Source organism: Macrobrachium nipponense, chromosome 15, assembly GCF_015104395.2.
Source record: "Macrobrachium nipponense isolate FS-2020 chromosome 15, ASM1510439v2, whole genome shotgun sequence".
Classification (NCBI taxonomy): Eukaryota; Metazoa; Arthropoda; class Malacostraca; order Decapoda; family Palaemonidae; genus Macrobrachium; species Macrobrachium nipponense.
In genome coordinates, this window is record NC_087208.1 from 74,812,668 (window position 1) to 74,840,212 (window position 27,545).

The 27,545-nt window shown below is 38.9% G+C and overlaps 1 protein-coding gene across 3 annotated transcripts; it reads right to left on the reverse strand.

The window, feature by feature from the left end:
- Positions 1–403: 403 nt before the first annotated feature.
- LOC135195063 (juvenile hormone epoxide hydrolase 1-like) lies at positions 404–25,685 on the reverse strand. 3 transcript variants are annotated; one of them, XM_064221422.1, is made up of 11 exons: positions 19,567–19,705; positions 17,877–18,183; positions 17,151–17,330; positions 16,583–16,761; positions 10,469–10,704; positions 10,146–10,278; positions 8,598–8,800; positions 7,830–7,992; positions 6,435–6,515; positions 1,607–1,711; positions 404–1,201 (listed from the first exon to the last, which is right to left on the reverse strand). In XM_064221422.1, the coding sequence occupies exons 3-11, from the start codon at positions 17,328–17,330 to the stop codon at positions 1,093–1,095; spliced, it is 1,389 nt and encodes a 462-aa protein (XP_064077492.1). In that variant the 5' UTR covers positions 17,877–18,183; positions 19,567–19,705; the 3' UTR covers positions 404–1,092. The 3 variants fall into 3 exon arrangements, with proteins under 3 accessions (XP_064077492.1, XP_064077493.1, XP_064077491.1); XM_064221423.1 differs by lacking the exons at positions 17,877–18,183; positions 19,567–19,705 and adding an exon at positions 25,459–25,685; XM_064221421.1 differs by lacking the exon at positions 17,877–18,183 and having other exon boundaries at positions 19,567–19,718.
- Between the last annotated feature and the right edge of the window lie 1,860 nt (positions 25,686–27,545).

Below are 27,545 nucleotides of genomic sequence, written 5' to 3' on the forward strand. Positions count from 1 at the left end.
CTAACTTTAACCTTAAATAGAATAACAACTACTAAGGCTATAGAGGGCTGCAATTTGGTATGTCCGATAAGTGGAGGGTGGATGGTCAACATACCAATTTGTAGCCCTCTAGCCTCAGTAGTTCTTAAGAGCTGAGGGCGAACAGGAAAAGTGTGGACGGATATAAAAACAGCTGTCTCAAGTTTTCTTTCATCGAAAACGAATAAATACAAAAAGGCTAAAAACCAACACCATGCCTGTTCAGGAGGTAAGTGAAAGGAGAGAGTATTTCAGCACCAGAAATCTCAAGCTAAAGACCGTGGAAGGCCATTTATGATAGTACTGCATTTCCCAAAGTCTGAGAATGTTCTTTACATCGTCACTACTATGGTAAGGCAACTGTAGGAGATAATATCTACGGCGATTTGGCTGTCAGTAACTTTTATTATTTGCGCAGGACATAGGAGAAAATGTGACCTACCGCTTTCATACTGCCAAAATAAAATACACTCACACAAGTATCCACTGTATATATATAATATATATATATATATATATATATATATATATATATATATATATATATATATATATATGTATACCTAAAGAATCTTAGCAGGTACATCCAAATAAAGGGGAGGATGTCACAGTAATTAAAACATTCAATCATTTTTATGGTACAAATCCGCAAATTAGACTAAAACGTCAACACAACTGACGGAAATAAAGATGCGCTGAATAGGAATCAAAGGCTAAAACCCACCACACTTGTTCTTTTTTCACTCTGTGCTGTTAGTCATCGGATCTCTGAAGTGAAGCAATGTTGAGCTTGGTCATAACTTGGATGGGTGGCCTTTAATGACTGGAACTCCAGCGATTGTCTCCATGTAGGTATCGATATGAGACTAGCAACCTTGTTCCAAAATCTTGCTACAGACCTCAGGAGTCTGCTGTTCATGGTATGGGCCACAATGAGGCTCAAGAAGCCTACAGCCAGTGACAAAATTTGTCTTATGTGTAGTTTTTCCAGTATTCTCTAAAAATCTCAACACGCCTGTTTACACATTCTTGCATGTGTGCATGCCTGACTTTGCGTTTCTGAATGTGTACATTTTACACATTGCTTCTTCCCTTTTCGACAGTCATGACAAACTGGTGAATATCTCGGGCGAGTAACTTCGGTCGCTCCATCGCTGCAAAATGTCCTCCCTCAGAGTGTTCTCTGCATCAAAGAATGAAACAAGATATTGAAAATTGTTATCGTCGTTGTTGCTATGGAGGGTAAAGGGTGAGTGTGCTGGATGATCTGAAGGCAAAAGTGCTTGGGGACAATTATGATACAGCGCAAGGACATGACTGTGGATTTAATTTTTCTCTTAGTATCTCTATCAACCATAAATAATTGCAGTGGTTGTTATTAATTATATATGTAAAAGAAAAATAATTCATCTATAAGTCAGGAGAAAATTCATATTATTTGCAAGTAACTGTGTCGAAGCTATTTTAATTTTACAATTTCATGCTTTGGCAAACGAAAAATATTACGGTGAGAAACGTCCAAAGATTAAAATGATGACAGCTATAATGATTTGTAAATAATGAGTAACGACACAATAAAAGGCCTTACGCATAGTAAACAATATTGTAGAATTTGTGAGCTGCCAGATGCTTAGGCATGTCTAGGAGCTCTTGAGGGAAGGAGGAGAGACCAGCCGGTACCAGGCAAGGTATCCTGCGGGAGACAATTTCGGTTTTTAGATCAACAACTTTGGAAACTTCCTGTTGCTTCCATTCATCCTCTTTTTGTCATCCTTCGATCTGAGGTGGATAAACGTGCTGGGTTGTCCATCTAGATCCCTGGCCTTGGCATACAACAACAAGACATTCTCCGTCACACACTTAATTCTTCAGTCTAAGCCATGCACATTTATCAAATATTTACCAATCAATGCAAGGTCATCATCGTGCAAGTCGCTGCTAATCGAGGCCAAAGAAACTGTTCAAATGCATGATGTCCAACATTAATTTGATACAGCTTTAGTTTTCTCAAAAAAAAAAAAAAAAAAAAAAAACAGTAATGACATCTATATACTGGATATGAGATCAGAATTTTTTCCTTGGACCTGTTTGGTAAGTAAAATTATTTTTTTCAAATATATCTGATAATTAAAATACATCACATTTAGTTGCAAGCAGTTGTTCTGCAAGATGGGTGTTAGACAGAATTACGACACTGGAGTCCCAAAGTGCAATAAAATGATAAAGACAATTCCCCTTTTGATAACCACTTCACCTCAGTATGCATTACAAGGTGTTCAAACTCCCCTTCATTTTCTCTGCAGAATTCACGAGAGAGGAGATCTCGAAGAGACTTTGATTTAATATGGTTAACCACTTATCAAAACACTAAAGGCATCATGCAGAGCAGACGTCCGACCAGTTGCTTTGCAAATAAGTACTGACGGTGTATCACACAATGTATGCAAAATAATTCGGGGACAACCTTTTTCAAGAGTGTAATAAAACCTTTGTATCTGCCAGTTGTTCATAACTGGAGCAGGATGAAAATTTTGAAGGAAAAATAGATTAGTGGGACAATTAGGGCTACAGCAAAGGCACCTTCTTGGTTCCGACCCTCAAAGTGTGCAAGAGAGAGAGAGAGAGAGAGAGAGAGAGAGAGAGAGAGAGAGAGAAATTTAACTCCGTTTGTTCTTGCTACTGACCGATGGATGAGCAGCCAGGCCAAAAGGAAATTTATAAAGTCCTGATTATTGAAAAAGATCGCTCAACCAGATCTGAGGTTTTATTGTAGGGAGGGCATTGATGTAACTTTAAATTTACGACACTGTAAAATGTCAAGATTTTTCCTTCTGCTTGATTGCCATAAAAATTCAAAGGTACATGACTATTGCTACTTTCAGCATTTTAATATGGCGTAGATTACTGTAGAAATTCCATTCTCAGTTATAACAACTGTTCTGAAGTAGAACTGCTCTATGAACCACTAAAATATCACCGTGGACCCCAAATCGTTATTTTTTTGTGTGGACCCTGTTGAGAATCACTGGTCTATGCAAAACATAATGACGAGTCTTCTACAGTTTCAAATAATCACTCAGACTTAGTACACTAGACACACTACAGCCTCTTGACTGTCTCCGATCTCAACTCAGTCTTATATTCTAAATGCTTCTTCTCACTCATCAGTGCTCTCCTGTCCTCATTCTTCCAGCTCCTCGAACAAGTGAGTGATTCGTTGCTTTGTCAGTTGGTATTTGGTTTTGATTTATATAGATTTTTGGCATTACGCCAAGCACTGGGGCAACTAAGGCTATTCAGCGCTGAAACGGAAATGACAGTAAAAGGTCTGAAAGGTGTTACAGGAGGAAAACCTCACAGTTGCCCTATGAAATAATTGTTGGGAGAGGGTGGACAGCAATATGGAAGAGAATATCAACAGAGGTACATTAAAAGGAATGAAAGTGGTTGCAGCTAGGGGCCGAAGGGACGCTGCAAAGAGCCTTAAGTAATGCCTACATTGCACCGAATGAGGTGCGCTGACGGCACTAACCCCCTACGGGTTTGTCGGTTGATTACTCTCAAATTTTTCTTACACGTCTGGGTTCATTTTGGTCCAGGCTTCATCTATATCAGCAGTCTCATAAACTTAAGCATTTGGGAAACGAAACCGTATATTATGCAGATTCTTTACAAACTCAGCATCCTCTATCTGAGTCGCCATAAACAAAGCGTGATTCTGGACCTCTTCGCCTTGATAGTTTCTGGTTGCTTCATCAGACCGCTCTTTCTAATATTCTCATTTGGCTCTTTTCAGGAGGTAAGGCAACATGAATCAATCACTATTTGATTTCTCTACTACCGCCTGTCTTCAACTCTTTCTCTAACTTGACAACATTTTACCGTTATTCTAACTTATATTTGTATACAGCCTAAATGGCAAATGGTCTGCGGGTAATCACTTTCATACTTTCACCAGTCTCTAGAACCTTTCCTGACTATCCATAGAAATATATATATATATATATATATATATATATATATATATATATATATATATATATATATATTCTTATAATGTAAGTTTTGTAATGCAATTATAATTTTGGTAATATGATTAATTCACCTCAGAAACTGTGTATCATGTTATGAAATGTATGTTTTTGTGTTCAGATTCCCACATTTAAAGATGACACATGTTAAGTAGTGTAACTTTTCATATTTTAAACATACATAAGGCGAAGAGAGGAAAAAGTAACGTAAGACAGAGAGAGTGGAAGCTCATAAGCCTTTGAAGAGGGTTGTTTTCACATCTTGAGAATTTCTTAGCTAAGCTAATTTTTTTATCATCCCGATCGGGCCTGTAACGAAACAAGGGCATCTTGTTCATAGACATATGCGAACGCAGCCAGAGGCCCTACTCGATATCCCTATAGAGATGACGTAATATGTTTTCATCTCAGACGTGTACACTCAACTACACCCATTCACCCTGATATGCATAGTTACCCATATAAAACATTCATTTGCTTTTGAGACATAGCGGTGTGTGTTAGAGAGTGTAGCATTGCTCTCAAATCTCTCTCTCTCTCTCTCTCAAATCTCTTCTCTCTCTCGCTAGCTCACTCGAGATTACTGTAACGTAATTCACGTTTATATATAAGGTGGTCACTCAGTAACTGTTTTAATATATATGTTGTTTGTGGAATCTGAACATAGTGTTATTTTTATTAGTTTTGTGAAGGCGCCCACAAAAGTGTAGACGTATGTAACAGGCCTTTTGTTTGAGTGAGAAGATGCAGCTGCATATACAGCTATTTTTCAAATGTTTTGAAGTGCACTTCGAGGTTTTATTTTATGTGTGGATAAAATTATAATTTTTATGCAATTTTTCTTTTGCTTTGTTCTTTTGACATGTCCATTTCATATGCCTAATGTTTGTACTGTCAATGCTTTAATTGTTTTCATATTATGCATTATGTTTTTTTGCATTGTCTTTATTGTGTTTAATTAGTTTGGATAATATTCTATTGAGTAATTGTTTAAATGTAACACTTGCAAATTAATTTGTATTTAAATTTCATTTCAAACTTAATTATTGCTTTATAATTTAATTTGATTAATTTTATTGACAAATTTTGATTTAATTTTGCTTAATAATTAATTCAAGAATTAATTAAACTTTTGTTTTCAAGTAATAACATTTCCCTGGGATTGTGAATTTCACTTATAAATTTTGAGTTTAGAGATAAATTTTTGTATTTAAAATTTATATGAGCATTTTGCTATACAACCAGTATTATATTTTATTTTGTTTAGGTAGAAATATAGAGTGGTAATTGTGCCGTTTCCCTCAAATGAATCAGAATCAGGGAAATACTTTGATTTGAAATTAGTGAAGGAGTGATGCCCTTTAATTAAGATTACCTCACACCTATTTTAATGAACTTAGACTGATTGTTTTCTTGACTGTCCAGTTCTATAAGGGATCACTATTACCTTTAGAGTATTCAGTCGTTTAGTATTTGTGATGAAGGGTCAGGTGTCTGGCTGTAGTGAGGTAAGTAATAACCAGGTACTTGAACAAACTGTGCCCTAAGTACAAAGGGTGTCCCAGACCTAGGAATAAAAGGGTCTCTTGTGCTAACAAGTACAAATGGTAAGTGAAATAACCAGATACTTGGCAAATTGGGTTAACAAATCTTAATGGTGTCCAGACACAGATCTTTGGCTTCTTCGTGCACCAAGTATTAATGGTGTCCAGACCCCGATACTCTAGGCCACTTCGTCACAATATATAAATATATATATATATATATATATATATATATATATATGTGTGTGTATATATATATATATATATATATATATATATTATATATATATTAGAGAGCTAGAGAGAGAGAGAGAGAGAGAGAGAGAGAGTAAGAGAGAGAGAGAGAGAGAGCGAGAGAGAGAGAGAGAGAGAGAGAGAGAGAGAGAGACTAAATCGATTCTTAAATTTTATGCTCTTGATCGTTCCCTATTAGACCTCCAAAACAAATCAATACATGAATGTCTGACCTGGATACTCATCATAATACCTGGGGCTGCAACCAGAAAATATCTTAAGAGAGAACAGTAACATTTTCAAATAGAACAAAAAAATAGGAAAAAATATGACAACATAAATAGATGGCAGTCAGACACGCATAAACTGGACATACAGATAGATCGATGGTAAAAATGGCTTAATATTTCGTCTAGGCCTAGGGTATGTAGTACGATGTTAGAAATAATAAACAAACACATCAGATGATTCCAAAATGTGGAAAAATGCAGCCAAGCATCGAAGTAGTATAGGTAAATACGAGCATAAAAAGGGGAAGAAACAGGTCAATGAGAATGTTGACGAATCAGTCAAATTGTAAGTAAACGAATGAATGAAACTTAATTACCTCTCCATGATTCCCAGGGCCTCTGTCTGCGCTGTGTTTTCCGCGTAGTACCTCATGCTGCTCGTGATGGTTCCCGTGTACCTGTTGCAAAGCTTTCAAGTGATCAACTGTTTGGGCACAAGGGGAACTGAGAGGGCGAGAAATGTGAAGATATGCAACAGTGGAAATAGAACTGAATACAGAATTGAGGCCAGAGCCAAGCACTGGGACCTATGGGGTTACTCAGCGCTGAAACGGAAATTGCCAGTAAAAGATCTGAAAGGTGTAACAGGAGGAAAACCCCGCAGTTGCACTATGAATCAATTGTTTGGAGAGGGTGGAAGGTAAGATGGAAGAAAGAGAATATGAAAGGAGCTGCAGTAAAAAGAAAGAAAGGGGTAGCAGCTAGGGTCTAAGCACGCTGCAAACAACCTTATGTAATGCCTACAGTGCACCACATGAGAGTTAGGCTAGAAGTACACGAGGCGCTCTGTTATGGCGGGGATGCGGCTTCCATGAGGTTTCTATTGTTTACAAGCTGTGGCGGGAATCACTTCGCCTGTCTCTTGCCACAGACGCTCGTGTGTTCGACATAGCTTATAAACAATGGAAACCTATGGGAAGCCACATCCCCGCCACACAAAAACGCCACTTTGTGGCGCCACAGAGAGGCCCGTGTACTCCTGCTCTTAAGCGTCTTTTCAGGAGATCTGGTTCTGCAGAGAAAATGGACAGATGGGTTGGTGAAGAGGGCGTTTGATTGAGAAGCGTAGGAGGGAGGAAGACCTGGAAAAGGTTGCATAGAAGCTTCCATAAGAAAGAGTTGGGAAGGAGGGGAATTCAGACCAAAGAAGCGTAAGGATGCATGTTACGTAGTGTGACTAGTGCAGTCTCTGTGTGTATGGAGGGGCTAAGGTTGGAAAAATGACAAATCACGAATAGAGTATCAGCAATACCATAGATATGGACTAAGTGTTATGATTAAAAATCTGGAATGCGGCCTTGTTAATAAAATAAATTGAGAAAGATGATTATTCATTAAAAATCGGAATTATAGCATCGTTATTTAAAAATCAGGAATAGAGTGTTACCAATAAACACAAGTGTTACCAATAAAAAATCAGAAATAATGAACATCAGTAAAAGAAAAATCAATATTAAGTTATCAGTAAAATTACAGAACTGTAGTTTATTAATAATAATAATAATAATAATAATATGGCTCCATCGATCTTCATGCTGGCCATGGATCCTTACCCAAAGGCGGTTAAGTTGTTAAAAAGAATGAGAGGCCTGGCATGGACCTCTGCAATCTGTCCATCCATCCAACCGAAACACGCATACAAACCAAACTTTGATCATACCCTTCTTTTTCGCACGTCTCACAAACACCTAGTTAACACTTCAACAGCTTACCAATAGACACAGATGTTATCCAGCATTTCGTCCAGGGATATCGGGAAATCCTCCTGCAGAAGGCCTCCGTCGGGGAAATGGGGATTCCCTCTGTGCGTCCACGTGCTGAATTTCTCCAGGATGTAAGCGGCAAGACCCACTGGACTCTGGTTCAGCCCTGCGCCTGTAATGGCAGTTATTGGGTTCAGTCGAGGTTTTTGGGAAGCGGTTGATATGCCCGAGGTCTTGTTCACCTTATGGGCAACCCAACACAGCCAGCGAATGACCAACTAAATATGTCAATCTTTACATCGAATTGAATTGAACTGAATTGAATATGGAATTTAGGCCAAAGGCCAAGCACAGGGACCCATGAGGACATTCAGCGCTGCAACGGAAACTGACAGTAAAAGGGTTGATAGGTGTAACAGGAGGAAAACCTCGAAGTTGCACTGTGAATCAATTGTTAGGAGAGGGAGGACAGTAAGTTGAAAGAAAGAGAATATGAAAGGCGGTGCAGTAAAAGGAACGTAAGGGGTTGCAGTTAGGGGCCGAAGACGCGCTGCAAAGAACCTTAAGAAATATCTACAGTGCACAGCATGAGGTGCACTGACGTCACTATCCCCCTACGGGAATCAATCCTAATATCAATAGAAGCAAGATTCATATTGCTGGGAAAAGCTGTGTGAAAGGCTGAATATTTGGTGATCTCTTGTCTCATGTTTAGCCTTCCATTGTAAATATCCCCAACTCTATATCATATCCACAGCAGGTTTTTGTGACACTCACCTACTGTGTCGGGCTTCGTTGCCTGAATGTGCATGTATCCAGATTCTCGCAGCAACCTAGCAAAGAGTTCCCCAAGGGGATACAGCCGGTTCTCGTCCTTTGCATCCATCACAAGACCAGTAGGGAGCACGGATCCCAACAGCATTTTGGCCACAGAACCCGGGGTTCTGGCCATTATGAAGTTCACGTGGACGCCAAGTATGCTGTTGAAAAATAAGAGAAAATGTTGTGCATTTTATTTATCTTCTACCATGCACACCCATTCACGCAAAAGAAGTCAAAACGGCCATTAATTGCCCAGTAAGCTTTCTCAATCACTCGATAGGGTCTTATGCGTCATTAGGACCCGCTAACTCTTATAACAGGCTACTAAGATTCATGACTTATTTGAGGAAACCTTGGTATTCTACATGGAAGATGCCCTGAACATACGTTTAACTTTTTTTTTCTGGGATTCTGAGTGGCATCTGTATTATGAACCTGTGGAAAACTAACAAAACCACCTACAGCTCAAAATACAAAATTAAGCAAAGGGTGATTGAAATTTAGTAAGGTGGGTAAATGTTCTCGGCAGTACAGATATTCTAACGTTTTGAAAAAAAAATATTGGAACATTCCTTCAATGAGCATTAAAAACATTGCTATGGGACAGGGGACCTCAAACTTTTTCGACCACCGACCCTTTCACGGAGTAAATAAGTATGTAAAAATGAAATAAATGATAATGAAGCAGATGTGCAGTTCCTTCTGTTCATTAGGTCGAATCGGCCACATAACAAACTACTTATCAATCATAATTCCCTTTTGGTATTATTTCTGAGGTAGTGACTTGGATATCGTTTTAGGCTTCAATGAGACGGGATGGTTTGATCTCCAGATTCTTTAAATTCCACAGTACTATGAAAAAGACAGAATCTAGAATCTAAACCACTGTCTCAATGAAGCTTAACTCGAGTAACATGAATTTTTAGTCACAGAAGTTTTGTGGTGATATATATATATATATATATATATATATATATATATATATATATATATATATATATATATATATATCTGCTAAAGGAGGTAGCACCAAACCTTTCCAGCTTCTAGTTTCTCAGCAAGTCTTTAGGAATGAGACTGATAGCCCCCAAGACCTTTTATCTTGACTCAAGCAGATGCAGGTACCTGTTTACAGGTGGCTGGAATCAGTCCATGAACAAAGCAACCATGAGCTGAATGCTTCACCACTCAGCCCTGGTATCCACTTTGCCTAATTGCACCAATTCATGGAGGGGCTGTGACATCCCCATAGTGATGATGGCTGAAAGCACCTTGTCCCTGGTAGGCGTTGGGAAGTTGCCACACTCCTAGGCCTATGATGGTTCAGTGCATTGCAGGGTTGCCACAGCCCTACTCTCATGGTTGATGATTGCTCCTTATCCATGATGGCCTTATGGTGGGCGGAATGTTGGCCACTTCCCTACGCACATGATGCTTGGTTACACCTAATGAAATGGGGTTGTGGTGTTGCCACATGCCTATTGCATATGCTGTATAACTTACTTCTCAGGGTACATTGTAGCTATGAGGTTGACAACAAGGGCGCCCCAGTCACCACCTTGCACGTAGAACTTCTGGAATCCAAGCCTCTTCATAAGCTTCAGAAAGATCTGTGCTGTTTGCAGCTGCCCTAATCCTGTTGGGGAGGACAATACGAACGAAAAGAAGCATAAGTAGAAGAAAATGCCCTCGTGAAATAATTCATAATAATTGTATTAAAACAAGTTATTCAAAATTGTTTGGCTAATTAAATAGATCATAACTATAATTATGATATAATGGTAACGTGTACTGCAATAATAATAATCATAATAATGACAACAAACCTTGCTTTACAGAACTCTGAGAAAATCCGAAGCCTGGAATTGAGGGACAGATGACGTCAAAGACGACACTGCTTCCATCCTGTGGAGTTGTCAGCAACGGCAGGATGTTATAGAACTCGACAATGGAACCGGGCCAGCCATGAACCATCAGAAGTGGCAGTACCTTCACCTTCTGGTTCTCATGCAGCTGAGGGGCCACCCTCATGAAGTGGATGTCGAGTCCTTCAATTTGTGTCCTGAAAACATTCAGAATAGAGTTTTATGTTAATTAACCCTAGATTACTACCCTGGAAAATAATGCATTGCCACCACCCTTGGTAAAGATCTTGTAAAGCAACTTTAACGAATGGAGTCTAACGAATGGTAAGAGACCACTAAAATAAAAGAGGACTCCTGGATTCCTGGGAGAAGGAGGCAGTATCCATGCGCATGCATCAGTACCGGCTACAGCAGAAAAACATCTTTACCAAGGGTGATAATGTTTAAAGAACCTTGGTTGTCAAGAAAAAAAAAAAAAAACGCTGAAAACTGGTTTCAGAAACCCCACTTGAATCTTCCTACTTCAGTTTGAAGGCTGTCATATTGTGAGAAGCCCGAGTCAGGGCCAGTTCAACCCTTGTCTCCGTTGGTGGTTAAGCATCCAGAGGTCCAGTGTCCCTTTAAAAACGCTAAAATACACTACTTTTTCAAGAACAACTGGGGTCCTCTTCAGGTGATACAGTCTACAAAAAAAATGAAAGGTCAGTACCAGTCTAAAAATATGATTGTATTCTTTCAACGATCTAACTGTCACGTCAAGGTTGGCGGCATGAATTACACAATAATACAGCTTCCACTATTTAGGTTAAAATTTAGTATTGCCCTGATGAGGACAGGTTCAACTAATTTCCTTTTGTGTGTATCATTTATTTTTAATTCCAATTTAATCTTTTGCTAAACAACACTAGGATTGTTCGATGATTTACAACGCTAGGATTGTTCAATGATATATAAATCAATAAAGCACTATTCACATCACCCCTTCTTTTTCCAAATTTATGTTCCCTCTGTCTCTGATGATCAATGGATCTTTCTGATTCGTCTGTATAAACATTTTTACATTTTACACAAGGAACAAAGTCAACTCTATTGTTTTCATTCCCAGTATTACCAAAATTATTCTAGTTTTAAACTTTTACCTATTGAACAAGGATAATTGTTAACAACATGGATATTGGTATTTCTACAGAAGCAATCCGCGGTGGCTTAGACTATGGCAATTGACTGATTCCTATGTTATTTGAGTTACTGTACAAGATTTAAAAGTAATATCCATTCGGGCGGCTGTAACTAAGCAGTAATTGACCTTTGAAAGTTACATAATAGCCGCACCAAACTCAAAGGTATATTAAAGTTTTAGTTCCAACCAAACGAACAAAATATTCCTTACAACCCTTGTAAAGCAACTAAAATAACATAGAAAAGGTCAATTGCCATAGTCTAAGTCACCGAAGAACGGTCCTATAGGAAGGTACCAAGTATTCGTTACGGTGAAGGCAATGTAAACACAGCTGCCATGTTTAAATTCCCCAACCACCACGGAGCCATATGTTCACTAAGGGGGGGGGGGTAACGCACAGAGGGTGGGCGGGTAAGGTGGAAGGTACGAGTTGTCTTAGCAGCACCCCACTGAATAGTAACATACCTTGACGCAACTTTCGGCGAAAGCCTAACACTCACTTTCCTAAAACATAATAATTAAGAATAATGTTTGGACCTTACCTTAAAGGGGTGGAGGGTACACAGCAGCAGCTGCTTTTAAGAATGCGTGGAGGCGGGTCTTGGGTTCCTCAAAATGCAGCTTGAAATAAGCAACAGCCAAGTACCCGACGAAGTTATACATTCTCCTCCCGTATCTTGGAGTCGACTGAATGGGGGCAAAAGACCTGCTTTCTCAGGAGGCCATGGTCCTGGCAAAAACCGATTAGTCGATCATAATTACCTGAGTAAAAGGCAGAAAAATCTTTGTAACTCGTGTAACAATTGTTACATGAAGTTGGCAAAGAGTTCCTGGTGAGGGGCTGGGGCGAGCGTGAAGTAGATGCAGCAGTGGATGTCATGGCGGCAGATTCAACAGTGTTGGAGTTCTACAGTTAGGAGGTGGCAGGAGGCCAGACCGTAGAAAACAGGGTAGGAGAGGTGGGGTGGAGTAGTAAAAATGCTTTGATGCTATTGGTTGAGGCAGGGTGGGGCTGAGGTAAATGAACAAGCACTTAACAAGATAAGTTGGCAATGTTAAGGGTAATAAAAGTAAATGGGTAGTTAAGGAACTAAATGTAAATGTGGGATGGAGGGTTCAAAATATGAATTAATACAAATACATATATAACGGGCCCAAGGGGGGGTGGGATTTAAGTCCTGGGTGGTAAATGTGTAATAGGGCCTATAGTTGTTTTAATAAATACAAAAGACCAAATTAAACATAGGTTAGCATATAACACAAAAACTAAGGAAACTTGATAGGGGATGTTGCCTGACCAGGGGTGGGGTTGGGCCTGCGGTAACCCCCTAAAGAACCAAACCAACCTAACATAACCTAACCTAGCAGGGGATGTAACCTTACCTAGTAGGGAACTTAACCTAGTAGGCAATGTTGCCTGACCAGGGGGAATTTGCCCCCCCGTTTGTACCCCCCCTTAAAGGCCTTAACCTAACTAGTAAGGAAATGTAACCTAACCTAACCTTAGATAGGGGAAATATCCCCGCTCTGACCAGGGGGCTTCCGCCCCCCGTACCCCCCCTTAAAAGGCCTAACCTAACATAGTAGGGAACATGCCTGACCAGGGGGGGCTGTTCGCCCCCATTACCCCCCTAAAGGCCTAACCTAACCTGTAAGGAACGTAAAAAACCTAACCTAACCTAGTAGGGAAATACTAGGCCTAACCTAACCAAGTAAGGAAAGTAAACCTAAACCAAACCTAACCTAACCTAACCTAGTAGGGAATATTGCCTGACCAGGGGGGCCTTCGCCCCCCGCTATCCCCCCCCCTTAAAGGCCTAACCTAACCTAGTAGGAATGTAACCTAACCAACCTAACTAACCTAACCTAGTAGGGAATATTGCCTGACCAGGGGGGCTTCGCCCCCCCCGTCCCCCCCTTAAAGGCCTAACTAACCTAGTAAGGAATGTAACCTAACCAACCTAACCTAACCTAACCTAGTAGGGAATATTGCCTGACAAGGGGGGCTTTGCCCCCCGTACCCCCCCTTAAAGGCCTAACCTAACCTAGTAAGGAACGTAACCTAACCTAACCTAGTAGGGAAATACTAGGCCTAACGTAACCTAGTAAGGAATGTAACCTAACCTAACCTAACCTAGTAGGGAATATTGCCTGACCAGGGGGGCTTCGCCCCCCCTTAAAGGCCTAACCTAACCTAGTAAGGAATGTAACCTAACCAACCTAACCTAACCTAACCTAGTAGGGAATATTGCCTGACCAGGGGGCTTCGCCCCCCCGTACCCCCCCTTAAAGGCCTAACCTAACCTAGTAAGGAACGTAACCTAACCTAACCTAGTAGGGAAATACTAGGCCTAATGTAACCTAGTAAGGAATGTAACCTAACCAACCTAAACTAACCTAGTAGGGAACATTGCCTGACCATGGGGGCTTCGCCCCCCATACCCCCCCTTAAAGGCCTAACCTAACCTAGTAAGGAACGCAACCTAACCTAACTAGTAGGGAAAATACTAGGCCTAACGTAACCTAGTAAGGAATGTAACCTAACCTAACCTAACCTAGTAGGGAATATTGCCTGACCAGGGGGGCTTCGCCCCCCCGTACCCCCCCTTAAAGGCCTAACCTAACCTAGTAAGGAATGTAACCTAACCAACCTAACCTAACCTAACCTAGTAGGGAATATTGCCTGACCATGGGGGCTTCGCCCCCCGTACCCCCCCTTAAAGGCCTAACCTAACCTAGTAAGGAATGTAACCTAACCAAACCTAACCTAGTAGGTAACCAAGTAGGGAATGTAACCTAACCAACCACCACCCCCCCCCCCCCCCCCCGGTATCCACCCTTGAAGAACTAACCAACCTAGCCTAAACCGGGTAACCCCCTTCAAGGAAGTAAAATTAGTAGGTAAACCAACATATAACAAACTAACCCTAAGGGTATGTTGCCTAACCGGGGGATGGGATTCGGCCCCCAGTAGGTAAAATGACATATAAACCTAACTTTGATGGGTGTGGAAGTGTAAAATGTAAAAAGTAACCATACATAACTGCATAATAGTAAGGAAACTGGAAGGGAGGTGTAAATTGTAATGTCTGTAAAAGTGTATAATGGAATATATTTAAATGTAGGTTTTATAAAAATAATGGCAAACTTTAATCTAGATATTGGTATCAGTGAGAAATGCATTGTAAATGGTGTAACGTAAAGAGCCAGTCGTGAATACTGGAAAGGGGAGGGATTGACTTGTGTATAAATGATAGGGAGTGTGTATGTAATATGCAACGCAATGTGCAATTTCACGTAACAGGTAGGTATCGAAACGTCCTAAAACTGAGTTCTATATCAACACGTAGGCATTTTTAGGTGTCTGTCCTCAATTATAACATAATATTTCAAGTTATATATGGTGAAATGATTAGGTAGGGATATTTCAAAACAGTTTTAATTATTACAAATACTATGGAAAAATGAAAAGGAATAAACACTAGAATTCACATAACATGTTTAATAAACAAATTAGGTAAATGCTTTTATGTAACTCAACGTATGGTTACCAGCCAGGGTTCCCAGATGACACCACTACCAACCAGCCAAAGTCTACCATGAAACCAGCCAAAATCCCGCCAAATGGAAATCCAAACCAAACCCATAAACCGGCAAATATATGTGCGTTATATTTATCTTTATAAATGTATATTTTTTTTATCATATATATGCTTGTATAGCGGCATCATAGTTTTAGTTAGATAATATAAACTAATATAAGAATACAGGAAAAAAAACGAGAATGAATTGAAATTTTGAAATGAGGCTCGTCTCTGAGAATCCGGCGGCCTGTTTTGTGGTCGTCTGGTGTGTGTGTGATTTTTATTTTAATTCCATCTACATATTTTCCTGAAATGTTACCAAGTTTTTACTGAAAACCTATTCAAATTCCCCAGATTTTCCTGAAAACCTTCAAAAATTCCCAATCTGGGGAGTTATTCCTCAAACGTGGGATCAGTGTTTAGCTCAAATAGAAAGTATTTGAAAACCAGCCAAAATACCACTAACCAGCCAAAGTGAATTTTTACCCACCAAATTAGGAAAAAAAGCCAAATTTGGTGAGAAACTGCCAAATCTGGGAACCCTGTACCACCCAATCCTTCACTCAGTCCGGTAGCAACGTAGGGGTCATACTGTAACGTGTTTGGCTAAATACATGTATCCCTCCCGTAAACCCCCATTTCTTTCCTCACTAAGCAGTCTGAGTTTAGGCCAAAAGCTCCCTTACAGTTAGCGCATGCGTAGTAGGATTCAGTGTTGTGGTAGTAGTAGTAGTAGACGAATATGGATGTGGAACGGCTCCACTATCGCTAGTTTTGTTATCTCTTATTTCCGCCTGTATTTCGTGTTTTTGAAAGTGATAAATGTGGGAAATACCACAATAACACGGCAAAATCACCCCCAAGTGGTTTCTCCCCACCCAAAACCCCGGTTCCCACTGGGGGTCCCCCTTACCGTAGGATAGAGTTAGGGTTTTGTCCCCACCCAAAACCCAAAACCCCGGTTCCCAATGGGAATCCCCTTTACCGTAGGATAGAGTTCAAAGGTAAATTAGAGTCGTCCGAATAAATATTACTTCATATTCTTGTTCAGGGGGTAAAACTGCATAGAAAAACCGCAACTGCCATACTCTGGGCCGCCGCGGATAGGTACACTAGATCTACCGATAAGAATAATGCTATATCTATTCACATCTCATCAAATTAACTGTAGAGAACCATGTAGAGGCAGAGTTCTAAAGCTTGGCACTAATGAAAAGAAAATGCCACCAGAGCTTTCTGTTGAAGGCTGACTAATTTCTAGAGGGTGTTTAAGGGAAGATGTGGCTTGACGAGTGTCACTCCTCTACTTACTTGAAATGAGAATACTGATTCAGTCTTTTCTCTCGCTGTTTCCAGTCGTACGAGTTCCTCCAGTAATGGACTATTGTTTGAAGCGTGGTCTGATTCATACCGTAGGTGAAATTCGCACCTTCCAGAGGAGATGTTATTCGCAATGGAAGGTCTAGCCTAACTTTAAGGCTGTCTATATCCTGGAAATAAAGGTAACTGGTCATCTTTAGCGCCTATGTTTGGAAGTCATGAGAGGAGGGTGTAAGATGTCACAGTAACATTCTTGCAACCTGTAAAATATTACCACCAAACATTGCCCATGATAGTCAAATGGTAAAATTTGAAGTCACAGGTTTGTGACGGTGTGTCATCATTTACTAGACCCACAAGACTTCAGTTCTGTGACAGAATAGTAAAATATGAGTGCAAAGTTTAACAGCTGTAAGATACCAGGAAGCATACTTTTCTGATATCACCTTCAAGTGGATATATGCTTTTTATATCAGTTACTAAATCAACAAAAACTTTTTAGCCCATACAACTATTCAACAGGTCAAATTGAGAGAACGAAAACTAAGTAAAATCTTGCCTCTTTTGCTATATCAATTCTGAATGGTCTGATGGCTGCATCCTCTGCATGTGGTTCACCAGGGCCCCACCAGGGTTCTTGGTCTAGGGTAGGAACTGGAGGGATTCTCATGAACCTGATGGCCGCCATGTAGGCCAGTCCTACTACTGCAATTGTTGTTATGTAGAGCTTTGTAGGCATCTGTAAATTACATACTCCAATTAAAATGGAATCTACTTGCAATGTCTTAGGGTAATTCTAGGCAATAACTCTGCACAGACCACAAGGAACTGTCCAGCGAATACGATAGTCACTATAGGGATTGGGGCGTATTTCGGCCGTATTTAATACTAGGCCCTGAGGGTGAATTATGGTCGATCCCCCAAAAATAACAATAAACTCTTAATAAGCAACCCAAATAGTATAAGAGACTGTAATTTCCAAAGAAACACCCTACGCGGAATTATTACCTTGATCTAGAACCATACTTTTACCAAACTACTGAACTTATTCAAATGCTAGCCTAAATTTACCTCACCGTGAAAGGGCCAGTATTTTATCATATATATATATATATATATATATATAATATATATATATATATATATATATATATTGCGTGCGTGTGTGCGGTGTGATCGGTGGCATTTTTATCTATCAATGTGTCGAATTCACTTCTGGGGCAAAGACGAATGGACGGATGGGCACTCTATGTGAAAACGAGTTGACATAGCAGTGATGACGTACCTGTTCTTTCAACAACTGCAGCAGTCAGGCCCACGGTCCAGAAAAGGGATGGGGGTTTAAACTTGATGTCATTGTGCGTTTAAAACCTTCAAACTTCTAAAAAGAATCTTGGAGAAAATAGTAAGTTTCTATCATCCTAGAGAAAGACCTCTTGAGAGCTGAAACTTTGAAGGGTGAATCAGGAGCCGTTCCTTCAGTAACAACAAACTTTCATTAGGAGCAGCTTCAAGCCCAAACAAGATGACGGTCACTGTCACATTCATCCATCTGCCCACCATAATCAACTGACCGCCAGGCACACAATTCACTGCAGATATAATTGGTAATAACGATCTGTTCGATTGGTGCTTCTTCGTCTTTGGATATCTCGCCAAATGAGAGTGCTACCTATTACACCAAAAAGCGAAAGAGAGAGAGAGAGAGAGAGAGAGAGAGAGAGAGAGAGAGAGAGAGAGAGAGAGACTATAAGAACCCTACAAACCGGCTTGATAATGATTATGTTCCCCGCCAGTATCATGAAAACTTTATCAAAGAAGTAACAAGAACAATAGTCTAACGACAATAGTAACGCGGAGATATCCTACATTACAGAATAAAACCATTAGAGTTTTTAGCAGAAATAAGTTTCATATATGTATATTGTCAGCAGTTTAATTATGTTTTAACATTACAATTAACCGTTTAGTATATTTATTTATTAATAATTTTCATGGTAAAGATAACATTAATTTGGGATCATGTCAAGATTAGCGAAGCCACTTTTTTTTTAAGGACAATATTACTAGTATACCACTGATTTACTGTTTTATATATATATATATATATATATATATATATTATATATATAATATATGTATAAATACGCACACACACATATATATACATATAGATAAACCAAATGATGTAAATAGTGAGTTCGCTAATCTTGATATGATCCTTGATTTGTACCCAGATTTACCAGACAGTAGAATCTGAATGTAATTCATAATCCACCGAGGGACAGTTTTATCAGTGAGACAACGCTCAAAGTCCAAGGTGAGATTAAAGTTCTCGATCTCGTACTTGGACTTAGCTGACTAATATTTCCAAATTTCTCTAACAGTAAGATTAGGGGAAAACAATTCTATTTTTTCCATAGAGTTTCTGCAGGAACTATGCATTCCTTATTTGTTCTATGTAAAAGTTTAATCGTGTTTTACAGGCATATATTAGATAGACATAATATTAAGTATCATAATTAAAATGTGCAATGATAACAATTACTTTACTGTTACTGAGTTTAGTTTAATTATTATGTCAATAATTCTTGAATAGACAATTCATTGTTCTACAGTAGTAAAAAAATAAAGAAAAGAAAAAAAACAAAAAGAAAAACAACGACAGAAATCATAACTTTTCTTCAGAGCACCCTTATCGATCACCACCTGATGGCTATTATTGGCAAGTGGCAACTTATGGGCCAGTCGTGTCTTCAGTTGCTATGTGACCACTCCCGCCCAGTCAGCGTGAGTCAACAAATATCACGAGTTCGTTACCATTCTCATGCGCTTTGCCATAACAAGCAAAACTGCTCCTTATTCAAGTTATTGTTTTGCAAGCATATTCTTTGCACAATAGTGGTCGTTAAACTTCGGCACTGCATCACGTGGCCAACTTTTATTTTCTTTAGATGCCAAACCGTGAATCTTACCGTAAATGACCTGAATGGGAAGTAACGGGCTCTAGTCGCTTTCAGTTGTGGCAGATCTTGAATCGATGTAGACTGACCCTCTGAACTTCACAACTCTAGTTACTCTCGGTTACTGTGGACTGTTGATTTCACGAATACTCAGATTAAAATAATTGAGGAAGTGGCATCTCTGTCAGTGGGGTGACCAACTACTGTGACGTTTTCAGTTTTTCTTCTTTTTTTTTTCTTTCGTACAATTGCTCTTTATGTCAGAAAATAAAGATGTATGATAAAACCCAAAACCGGTCAGTGGAAGCCAGTTTCTAACATTAAATAGATAAACAATAAAACAACGGAAATGCTTGCGAGTCCACGACATCAACATTTGAAAAACATAACCACATTTAGTATTGAACATCTTATTTCTGACAGAAAGTAGTTAAGGTTCTTGAAATTTGTTCAGGCAGATTTACGAGATGTTAAGTGAGAATGAAATAGGCCGTTGACGGTAAAGAATGGCGGAACATCGGAGCTACGATTACCCCTTTTCATTTCAAACTTGACGCAAGTGGATGAGTCTTAATTTAGGATAAAATTATTTGAGAACCTGTTAACCAAAGGAAGGAAATAATAATCATATTGTTTTACGCACCTCTACACAATCACACACGCAGATAATGGATAATTAATAAATGAAGTACCTGGTAATAAGACTTGTGTTTTGTCCCAACTCGAGAGAGAGAGAGAGAGAGAGAGAGCATTGCATGCACGATAGAGGTGTGACCAAATGTGTGTAGGAATGTTTTTGATGTTTATGACCTTCAGTGCAGTTGTAGGAAACCGCTTATGTTTGGGAAGTTTTCTGTTCAGGGGATTCATTCACACATTAGTTATAAAATTGTTAATGTGGCAGTCACCATTTCCTTGTTTTTCTCTGATGCCGTCCCTATATTGAATTGAAAAGGTATGGGGCTTGCGTTAGTAAGGTCTTCATTATAATCTTGCATGAGTACCTACTGGTGTCAGCTGGAGGCAAGTAAAGTAGCTATATTTATGTGCAAGGGAGTAACTCACGGGGGGGTTGGGGGTGAGGGGGACGTGTTCCCACAAAGTTTGAGTTGGGGGGGACACAGTATACACTGTCCCCCTCAAAAATAATAAATACTATGGTTAAATATAACGCTCCTACGAAGACAGATAAATGAAATTGAATTGTTACCCCTTAAAAACAGTCCTGAAGTTTTCTTTGAGCCTCTGAAGAAAATTTATCTTATGTCCATATTTTACCAGCGAGCACAGAAGGAAGTGCTCGAAATATATATAGTTGCAACGTTCAAATAGTGTTTTATGGGACCTTGATCTTCAAATTTATATTAGTTTGAAAGAACATTTGGGATATTATAAAGTATTGTAAATGTTTTTCTATTATTCATTTAACTATTAATTTATTTATGGAAATGAAAGATTAATTTATTTCCGAACATTTTTTTCTTTCTCGAATCCCGAACGTTTCATTGTTTATGCTTAGTGTTTACAAATGAAGACGGGTCAGTACCGCAGCAAGGAACAACAACTACTATCAGGTAGGAATGTATTGTTAATGCATTTGGGCAAAGTAAAGGCGCTGTCACACTAGCGAAATTTCCGTAGACTTCTGACTTTGACGTCGACTTTTCATGTTTTGACGACGACTTTCTGGTGTCGTCGTCACGAATTTTGAAAACGGTACCGATCGAATTCAACCCATCGCTACCGTCGACTCTATTGTTTGTTTATATCTCAGAGAGCGCGCATTTCAAGTCATCTGATGCAAGATGGAGTTCTTGGTACAGTGGACAAGATTGCCAGAACAGTTTTTGGTCTAAGATATGGGGGAGAGACGATGCTTATGGGACCATAAGCATGATAGTTTTATGAAAAGGGGTCTTAAATGAAAAAATTACCGAGATCACCATGCGACTCAGGGAAAACTTTCCTGAACTTGCTGATCTTTATACAGATAAGCATACTATATCGTGAATATCAGATTGTTTTATAGCCTAGGTGTGCTCTCTTTGTTTTTTATTTTTTTTATTTTTGAATTAGCAAATACTATAAACAAAAATCTTTAAAATTTTTGCAGTGTTTCTCTAACTTAATTTATAATACAGTCTGACTGTGGTTGTGTAAACAAGGTTACGAATAACCTCTCGAGGCTAGCCCTAGCTTATTTTGTAAAATATAACTTTTCACGTCTTTTTAACCAGGACCGAACCCAAAGACTTTTTTTTTTTAATTCTATGCATCATCATTAAACACATGCAAGCACGACACACTAGTTGCTTTGTGTTATACATCATAGTTGTTTTATCATTCCGGGAAGTCACAGCTCAGATGGTTTGTTTACGTTTTGACGACGACAACCGCGGTATGAAGAAGAACGTGTGTGACAACCAGAGTACGGAATGACGTCGACTTCTTTGGAAAGTCGAAGACAAACTCAGAAAAAGTCGACGGAAATTTCGATAGTGTGACAGCGCCTTTACAGTAGTTAAATAAGTGAAGATCTTGAAGATGTTTAAGTAAGCCAATACCAGGTCCTGTATCAATTTAATGTAATGAAATACATCAACTATCTTTTATTTTGTGCGTGTCAGTTTTATGTTACTTTTGTTAATGCCTTAAATGTGTCGGAAATTAATATTAATTCCATTATCATCAGGTTAGAAGTAGGTATCCCCCCCACCCAACAACCCTAAGGCTCGACAAAATATATTTGGCAACTTCTAAACCCCATGCATTTTATTTCATGTTAGAAAGGAAGACAGAAGTCTTGGCTGCCTGTATACAGGTATTGCCTCCCCCTGCTGAACAGTTATATACTTTTAATTTCTATGAATGTCTTGTGCTCTGAATGAAGCTATGCATCTCAATATAAGGTAAATATAGCACCTTCTTTATATGTCCTGTAGGCTGAAGCCTATATGTATTAGTATCTGTAAGTACTTTATCTTGATTATGAAAATTATTATCATTATCATTATTAATTATTATCATTATCATCATCATCATTATTAGCATTACTGTATATCTGGGAAGGGGCGAAATCCTTCCTCCCTTGTATCATATTTTTTGAACAAATAAGGGAGAAAAGTTCCAAGGGTTTTAAGGTGCTTTGTCTCATGCATAAGAAAATTGTGCTCGTGATTTTACAATGTACTATATATATTTATATTGAAAATCAATAACGCACAGCTATTGACAAATTCTATGTGCTAGAGTAAGCGTGTTCACCAAACATTTCATGGCATAAATACATATGACACATAATTATTTAGTTTAACCTGCTCTTGTAGGCCTTACAGTGCCCCCGAAAAGAGCTCAAATTTCAAAAATTTTCAGGGCGTTCCACCCCACCAACTTTTTGGAACCAGTAACGTCCCTGCTTATGTGTGAATAATATCAATAAGTGGAAGAAAAAAACAAATCGAAGTCAAATGTGGCATCTGGAAGGCGTTCGATGAAAAATGTGCACATCTGCTCTGCGCGTATGGCAATGTTAAAAACGAGTTGCCAAATACTCCCAGGATACACTGCAGTCAATCGTTCCCATCAGAGCGAAAGTGGGAGCTCTACCGTTGGCTCCTAGACATCGTGCCCCCGTCCAACCACACTAGATTTTAGGCGAATATCTTTGTAATTCTTAGCACAGCCAGGCCATCAGCAACATAACTGGAGGTAAGAAGGTAAATTCTGAAATTCAGTTTATAATCTGGACAGGACTTTTGTCCCTATAATATGCTTTTCAAACTGGTTTCTGTCTCGTTAAGGCGGTTAACTAGTTTCAGACTAAGTTTCGTTGTTATATACTGGGTTTAGAATCAGCTGCTTTAGTTGGGTGGGCCTTTAGGGGGAGCAGTGCCGTCAGTGCACCTCGTGCGGTGCACTGTAGGCATTATTTAACTTTCTGCGCACCGTGTCCTCGCCCCCTAGCTGCAACTCCTTTCGTTCTTTTTACTGTACCTCCTTTCATATCCTCGTTCTTCCATATTACTCCACCTCTCCTAACAATTGATTCCATTTCCACCTTTCAAAGCTTACTGTCAATTTCCTTCCAGAGCTGCATGACCTCATAGGTCCCAGCGCTTGGCCTTTGGCCTAACTTCTATAATAAATTTACTTCAATTTTGTTAGGTACGCCATTGAAAGTTATGATTTATTCTTAAGATTATAGATAAACGATGTTATTGAAGGAAAATATAAAAGTAAATCAATCCAGGAAGTGAAGTTTATCTGCTTCTGCCTTCCTGTTTCATACCCATGTTCCTGTGACGTCTATGGCTCATGTTTGAGTCAGCCATTGATGGCTGTGTAACGGCAATTTCAGCCTTGGGTTGCCATTGCCATCGGCCTCTACAAGACATTAATTGTGCCTAAGAAAGTTATAATAGGATACCACTTCGAAAGTGGTATCAGTAACAAGTTAGATATATACAGTACATATATTTTATATAACATATGCTCAAAACATCACAGTAGATGCACGTGACTTCCTTAATTAAGCGAATACCACAGGAAAATGATAGGCAGTAATCCAAGCGCTTTCGTCTTTACTAAGACATCATGGTGAAGACGAACGTGCTTTGATATCTGCCTATCATTTTCTTTCATGTGGTATTCGCTTAAAATATATATATATATATATTATATATATATATAATATATATATAATTTACGTGCATATGTAATTATTAATATATAGATGTATATAGGCATACTATATTCTCTCACACACACACACACACACACACACACACACATATATATATATATATATATACATATATATATATATATATATACATATATCTCTATATAATATATAAGCATCTATTTATATATATCTATATATATATATATATATATATACATATACATATGTGATTTTCGCCAAAAGTGGTTGAGATAAAGATAGTTCGACTATTTACTGTATCGCTGAGAGAACCAGTAATGTAACAAGCACTGATCTATAAACAATCTTTATGAGTAACCCTGATAACAACGCTTCCCATTGAGATGGGAAGATAGTCGTCTCAAAGATAAAAGCAACAAGACATTCTCTCTCTCTCTCTCTCTCTCTCTCTCTCTCTCTCTCTCTCTCTCTCTCTACAACACACACATATATATATGATACATGATATTTTTATAGTATATACTGTATATTTATACTTATATATCTTTCAGCCTCGTCCCCTTACAGCTGTCACCCATGTAGGTCTAGGTTTTTCAACTTCCAGTTCCCAAAAGAGCTCCCAGTTATACTAATTCCATCACGTGTTGGTCTCTAGTCTATGTCCCCATTGGCTTAGAACCACGACGATTGCGAGGATAACTAATAGAATCATTTAAAACACTGAATGGCATAACAAAAGTAGACAGTAATCTATTTACATGAAACGAAAACCAGACAAGAAATAATGGATGGAAACTAGAACTGAAGAGATACAACACATCCCATTTTGGGAACTTCTTTACATACAAGATATGTGACACGTGGAATAAACTGCCATCAAAAAGTTGTAAACAGGAACAGTATGGAAGAGTCTAAAAGAAAGCTAGACAAAATCATTAAGACACTGTGAATGCACAGTAAAACCTGCTCCTACAGATAAGTGAGCACATGATGTTTCTTCTGATGGACTAAGAAGTCTTTGAGACACCCTAATCCTTGTAACTCCTTGCCTCATGTACCCAACCCTGGTAAATGTTCTTATGGTGTCATTTCTCAGTTTATTCTGCCATATGGCTCCTAAAATTCTTCTATACGTTTTCTTCTAAAATCGGCAAAGTCCTTTTAAGAATTTTTCATAGTCAAACCAGGGTTCTTGTAATTGTAACAGTACAGACCGTATTGAACTAATTATATAAACTTACCGTCTTTTGCCGTTCCAGTTTATTTGATCCTCAAATGTTATTCATTCTGCCCATTGTTTGATTTGCCATTGATTTGGTCTCGCTCACTTCCAACTCCTGAGAACCTGTGCTGGATATCATGCTTCGGAAGATTAACCCCTAGATACATGATGATTTTCGTCAACGAGATTTTTGAATTTTGTTTTCCTTATCGTCAGCCTCATCTGCACATCGTGTGTGACAACTGCCCATCACAACTGCAGTCTAATAAGGTCCCGTCCGCACGGGAGCGGCGAACTTTACTCGGTGTGGTGTCAGCAGCGGAGATATAGTAGGTGAAGTTCTGGCTTTCCCTGCTTCTGACGTCACATCGAACAAAGTTCGTCGAGCAGGGTTCGCCCGTGTGGACAGGGCTTAAAGTTAAAGCTCGTTCATCTCCAACCATCTTTTCCCTGATAACATCCGTGAGAAAGACAAACGTTTAGCAGAGGTGACCTAACATTTCCCTGTCGCACCCAGCTATTTACATCAGCATTTGTTTTGAATTTGCTTTGTTCAGGAATAATTTCAAGAAGTTTCAAAACATTTGATAGGAATAGCACAGTAACGCAACGCCAACTATTATATTTGCGTCTACTTTCTTCATGGACACTGATTTAGCTTTACATTTTCAATGGAATATAGGAGTGAGGCAAGACCTTCAATACTACCTATTGGTGTGTGCAAGGTTCTTTAATATACTGTGCTGAAGTTTTCGTTTTATTTTTATTTCTATTTTTTGAGAGGGGTATTTCTTTCTCTCTCTGCTTTAAAGGGCCCTGGGTCTGCGTATTCTGTTAAAGGCCTTATCGTAATTACGAAAGGCCTTTAAAAGTGTAGTTTTGAATTCCATACGAGTCTACAAAGTCCTAACACAAACATCTAATCCAGGCAGCCCCTCCTTTTCTCAAACCAACTTGATTGTCTCCCAAGAACTTGAGGTTTCTTGCCCCAGCCTGTTGAAAAACAAGCATACTGAATATTTTCATCACAGCTGATAGAAGTACAGTGTCTCTATAGTTATATCTAAATTATATTTAATCAGGTCACCTTTTCGTTAGTACCTTTGCTGCCCTAACGTACAATTCGTAACCATCAGGCCGTGTTCCCTCATCCCGTATTCATTTCTTTTGCAGCAAAAATAATCTGCAGTGATTGCATCATTGCCCGCTGGTTTTGATCTAGGTTTCTTTCAGGCTCCAACTAAAAAACCGTCACATCATTCATTTACATATTCAGGCCGTCTTCAGATTATTATTATTATTATTATTATTATTATTATTATTATTATTATTATTATTATTATTATTATTATTATTCAGAAGATGAACTCTTTTCATATGGAACAAACCGAAGGGAGCCATTGACTTTTAAGTTAAAGCTTCCTCAGAATTTAGTGTTCATGAGGAAGAGGTAAGGAGCAATACAGAGTGAAGAGATCTCGCTTATTAAAAAGGGAAGTATAAATCAATAGACTGATAAATAGATACGAATGTATTAAAATACAAAGGGAATAGTATGAGGGTGTAATGCAGTACATCTTCGCTTGAACTTTTGAAGTTCCAATTGCACGACTTCCTCAGGGAGACTGTTTCACAGTCCGACGGTGTAAGGAAAAAATGATCTCTGGAACTGTGAAGTTCTACAGCGAGGCACTGTCACTGCCTATTAGTGCGGCTGCTCTGGGCAGGAAAAGAGGATCAGGGATCAATTGTGAATGGGAAATCTCTGTTAAAATACAACTTATGAAAATTGACAAGCAAAAGACTATCCGCCGAAGGTTCAAGTCATAACTGCTAATATTAGGAGACAGAAACCTACTGCCACCATCCACTCTATCTAAAAGAAGCAGACTTCCATACCGAAAACTGTATTCTAGTAAAGGAAGGACAGATGACCCAAAACAAGTTTCGTTCAGCACAGTCCCTTCGACTTGGAGGGGAGGTTGTAGTGTAAAGTCTGTATGAGGTGTGCCAATCAACAGTGTTTTCGTTTTAATGGGGTTCAGCCCTGTAACCTAACGGCTACACCATTCACTAATCCAAGTCCCGATTGAAAATAAGGGCAGC

What these genes read in the sequence shown, in the direction of transcription:
- LOC135195063 (XM_064221423.1), bottom strand. Translation starts at nt 17,330, where the DNA reads ATGCCTACAAAGCTCTACATAACAACAATTGCAGTAGTAGGACTGGCC. An exon ending in TCAGAGTTCTGTAAAGCAAG is followed by an intron (nt 10,279 to 10,468) that starts GTTTGTTGTCAT and finishes CCTCCCCAACAG; the next exon opens with GATTAGGGCAGCTGCAAACA. An exon ending in GATAACATCTGTGTCTATTG is followed by an intron (nt 6,516 to 7,829) that starts GTAAGCTGTTGA and finishes GCTTTGCAACAG; the next exon opens with GTACACGGGAACCATCACGA.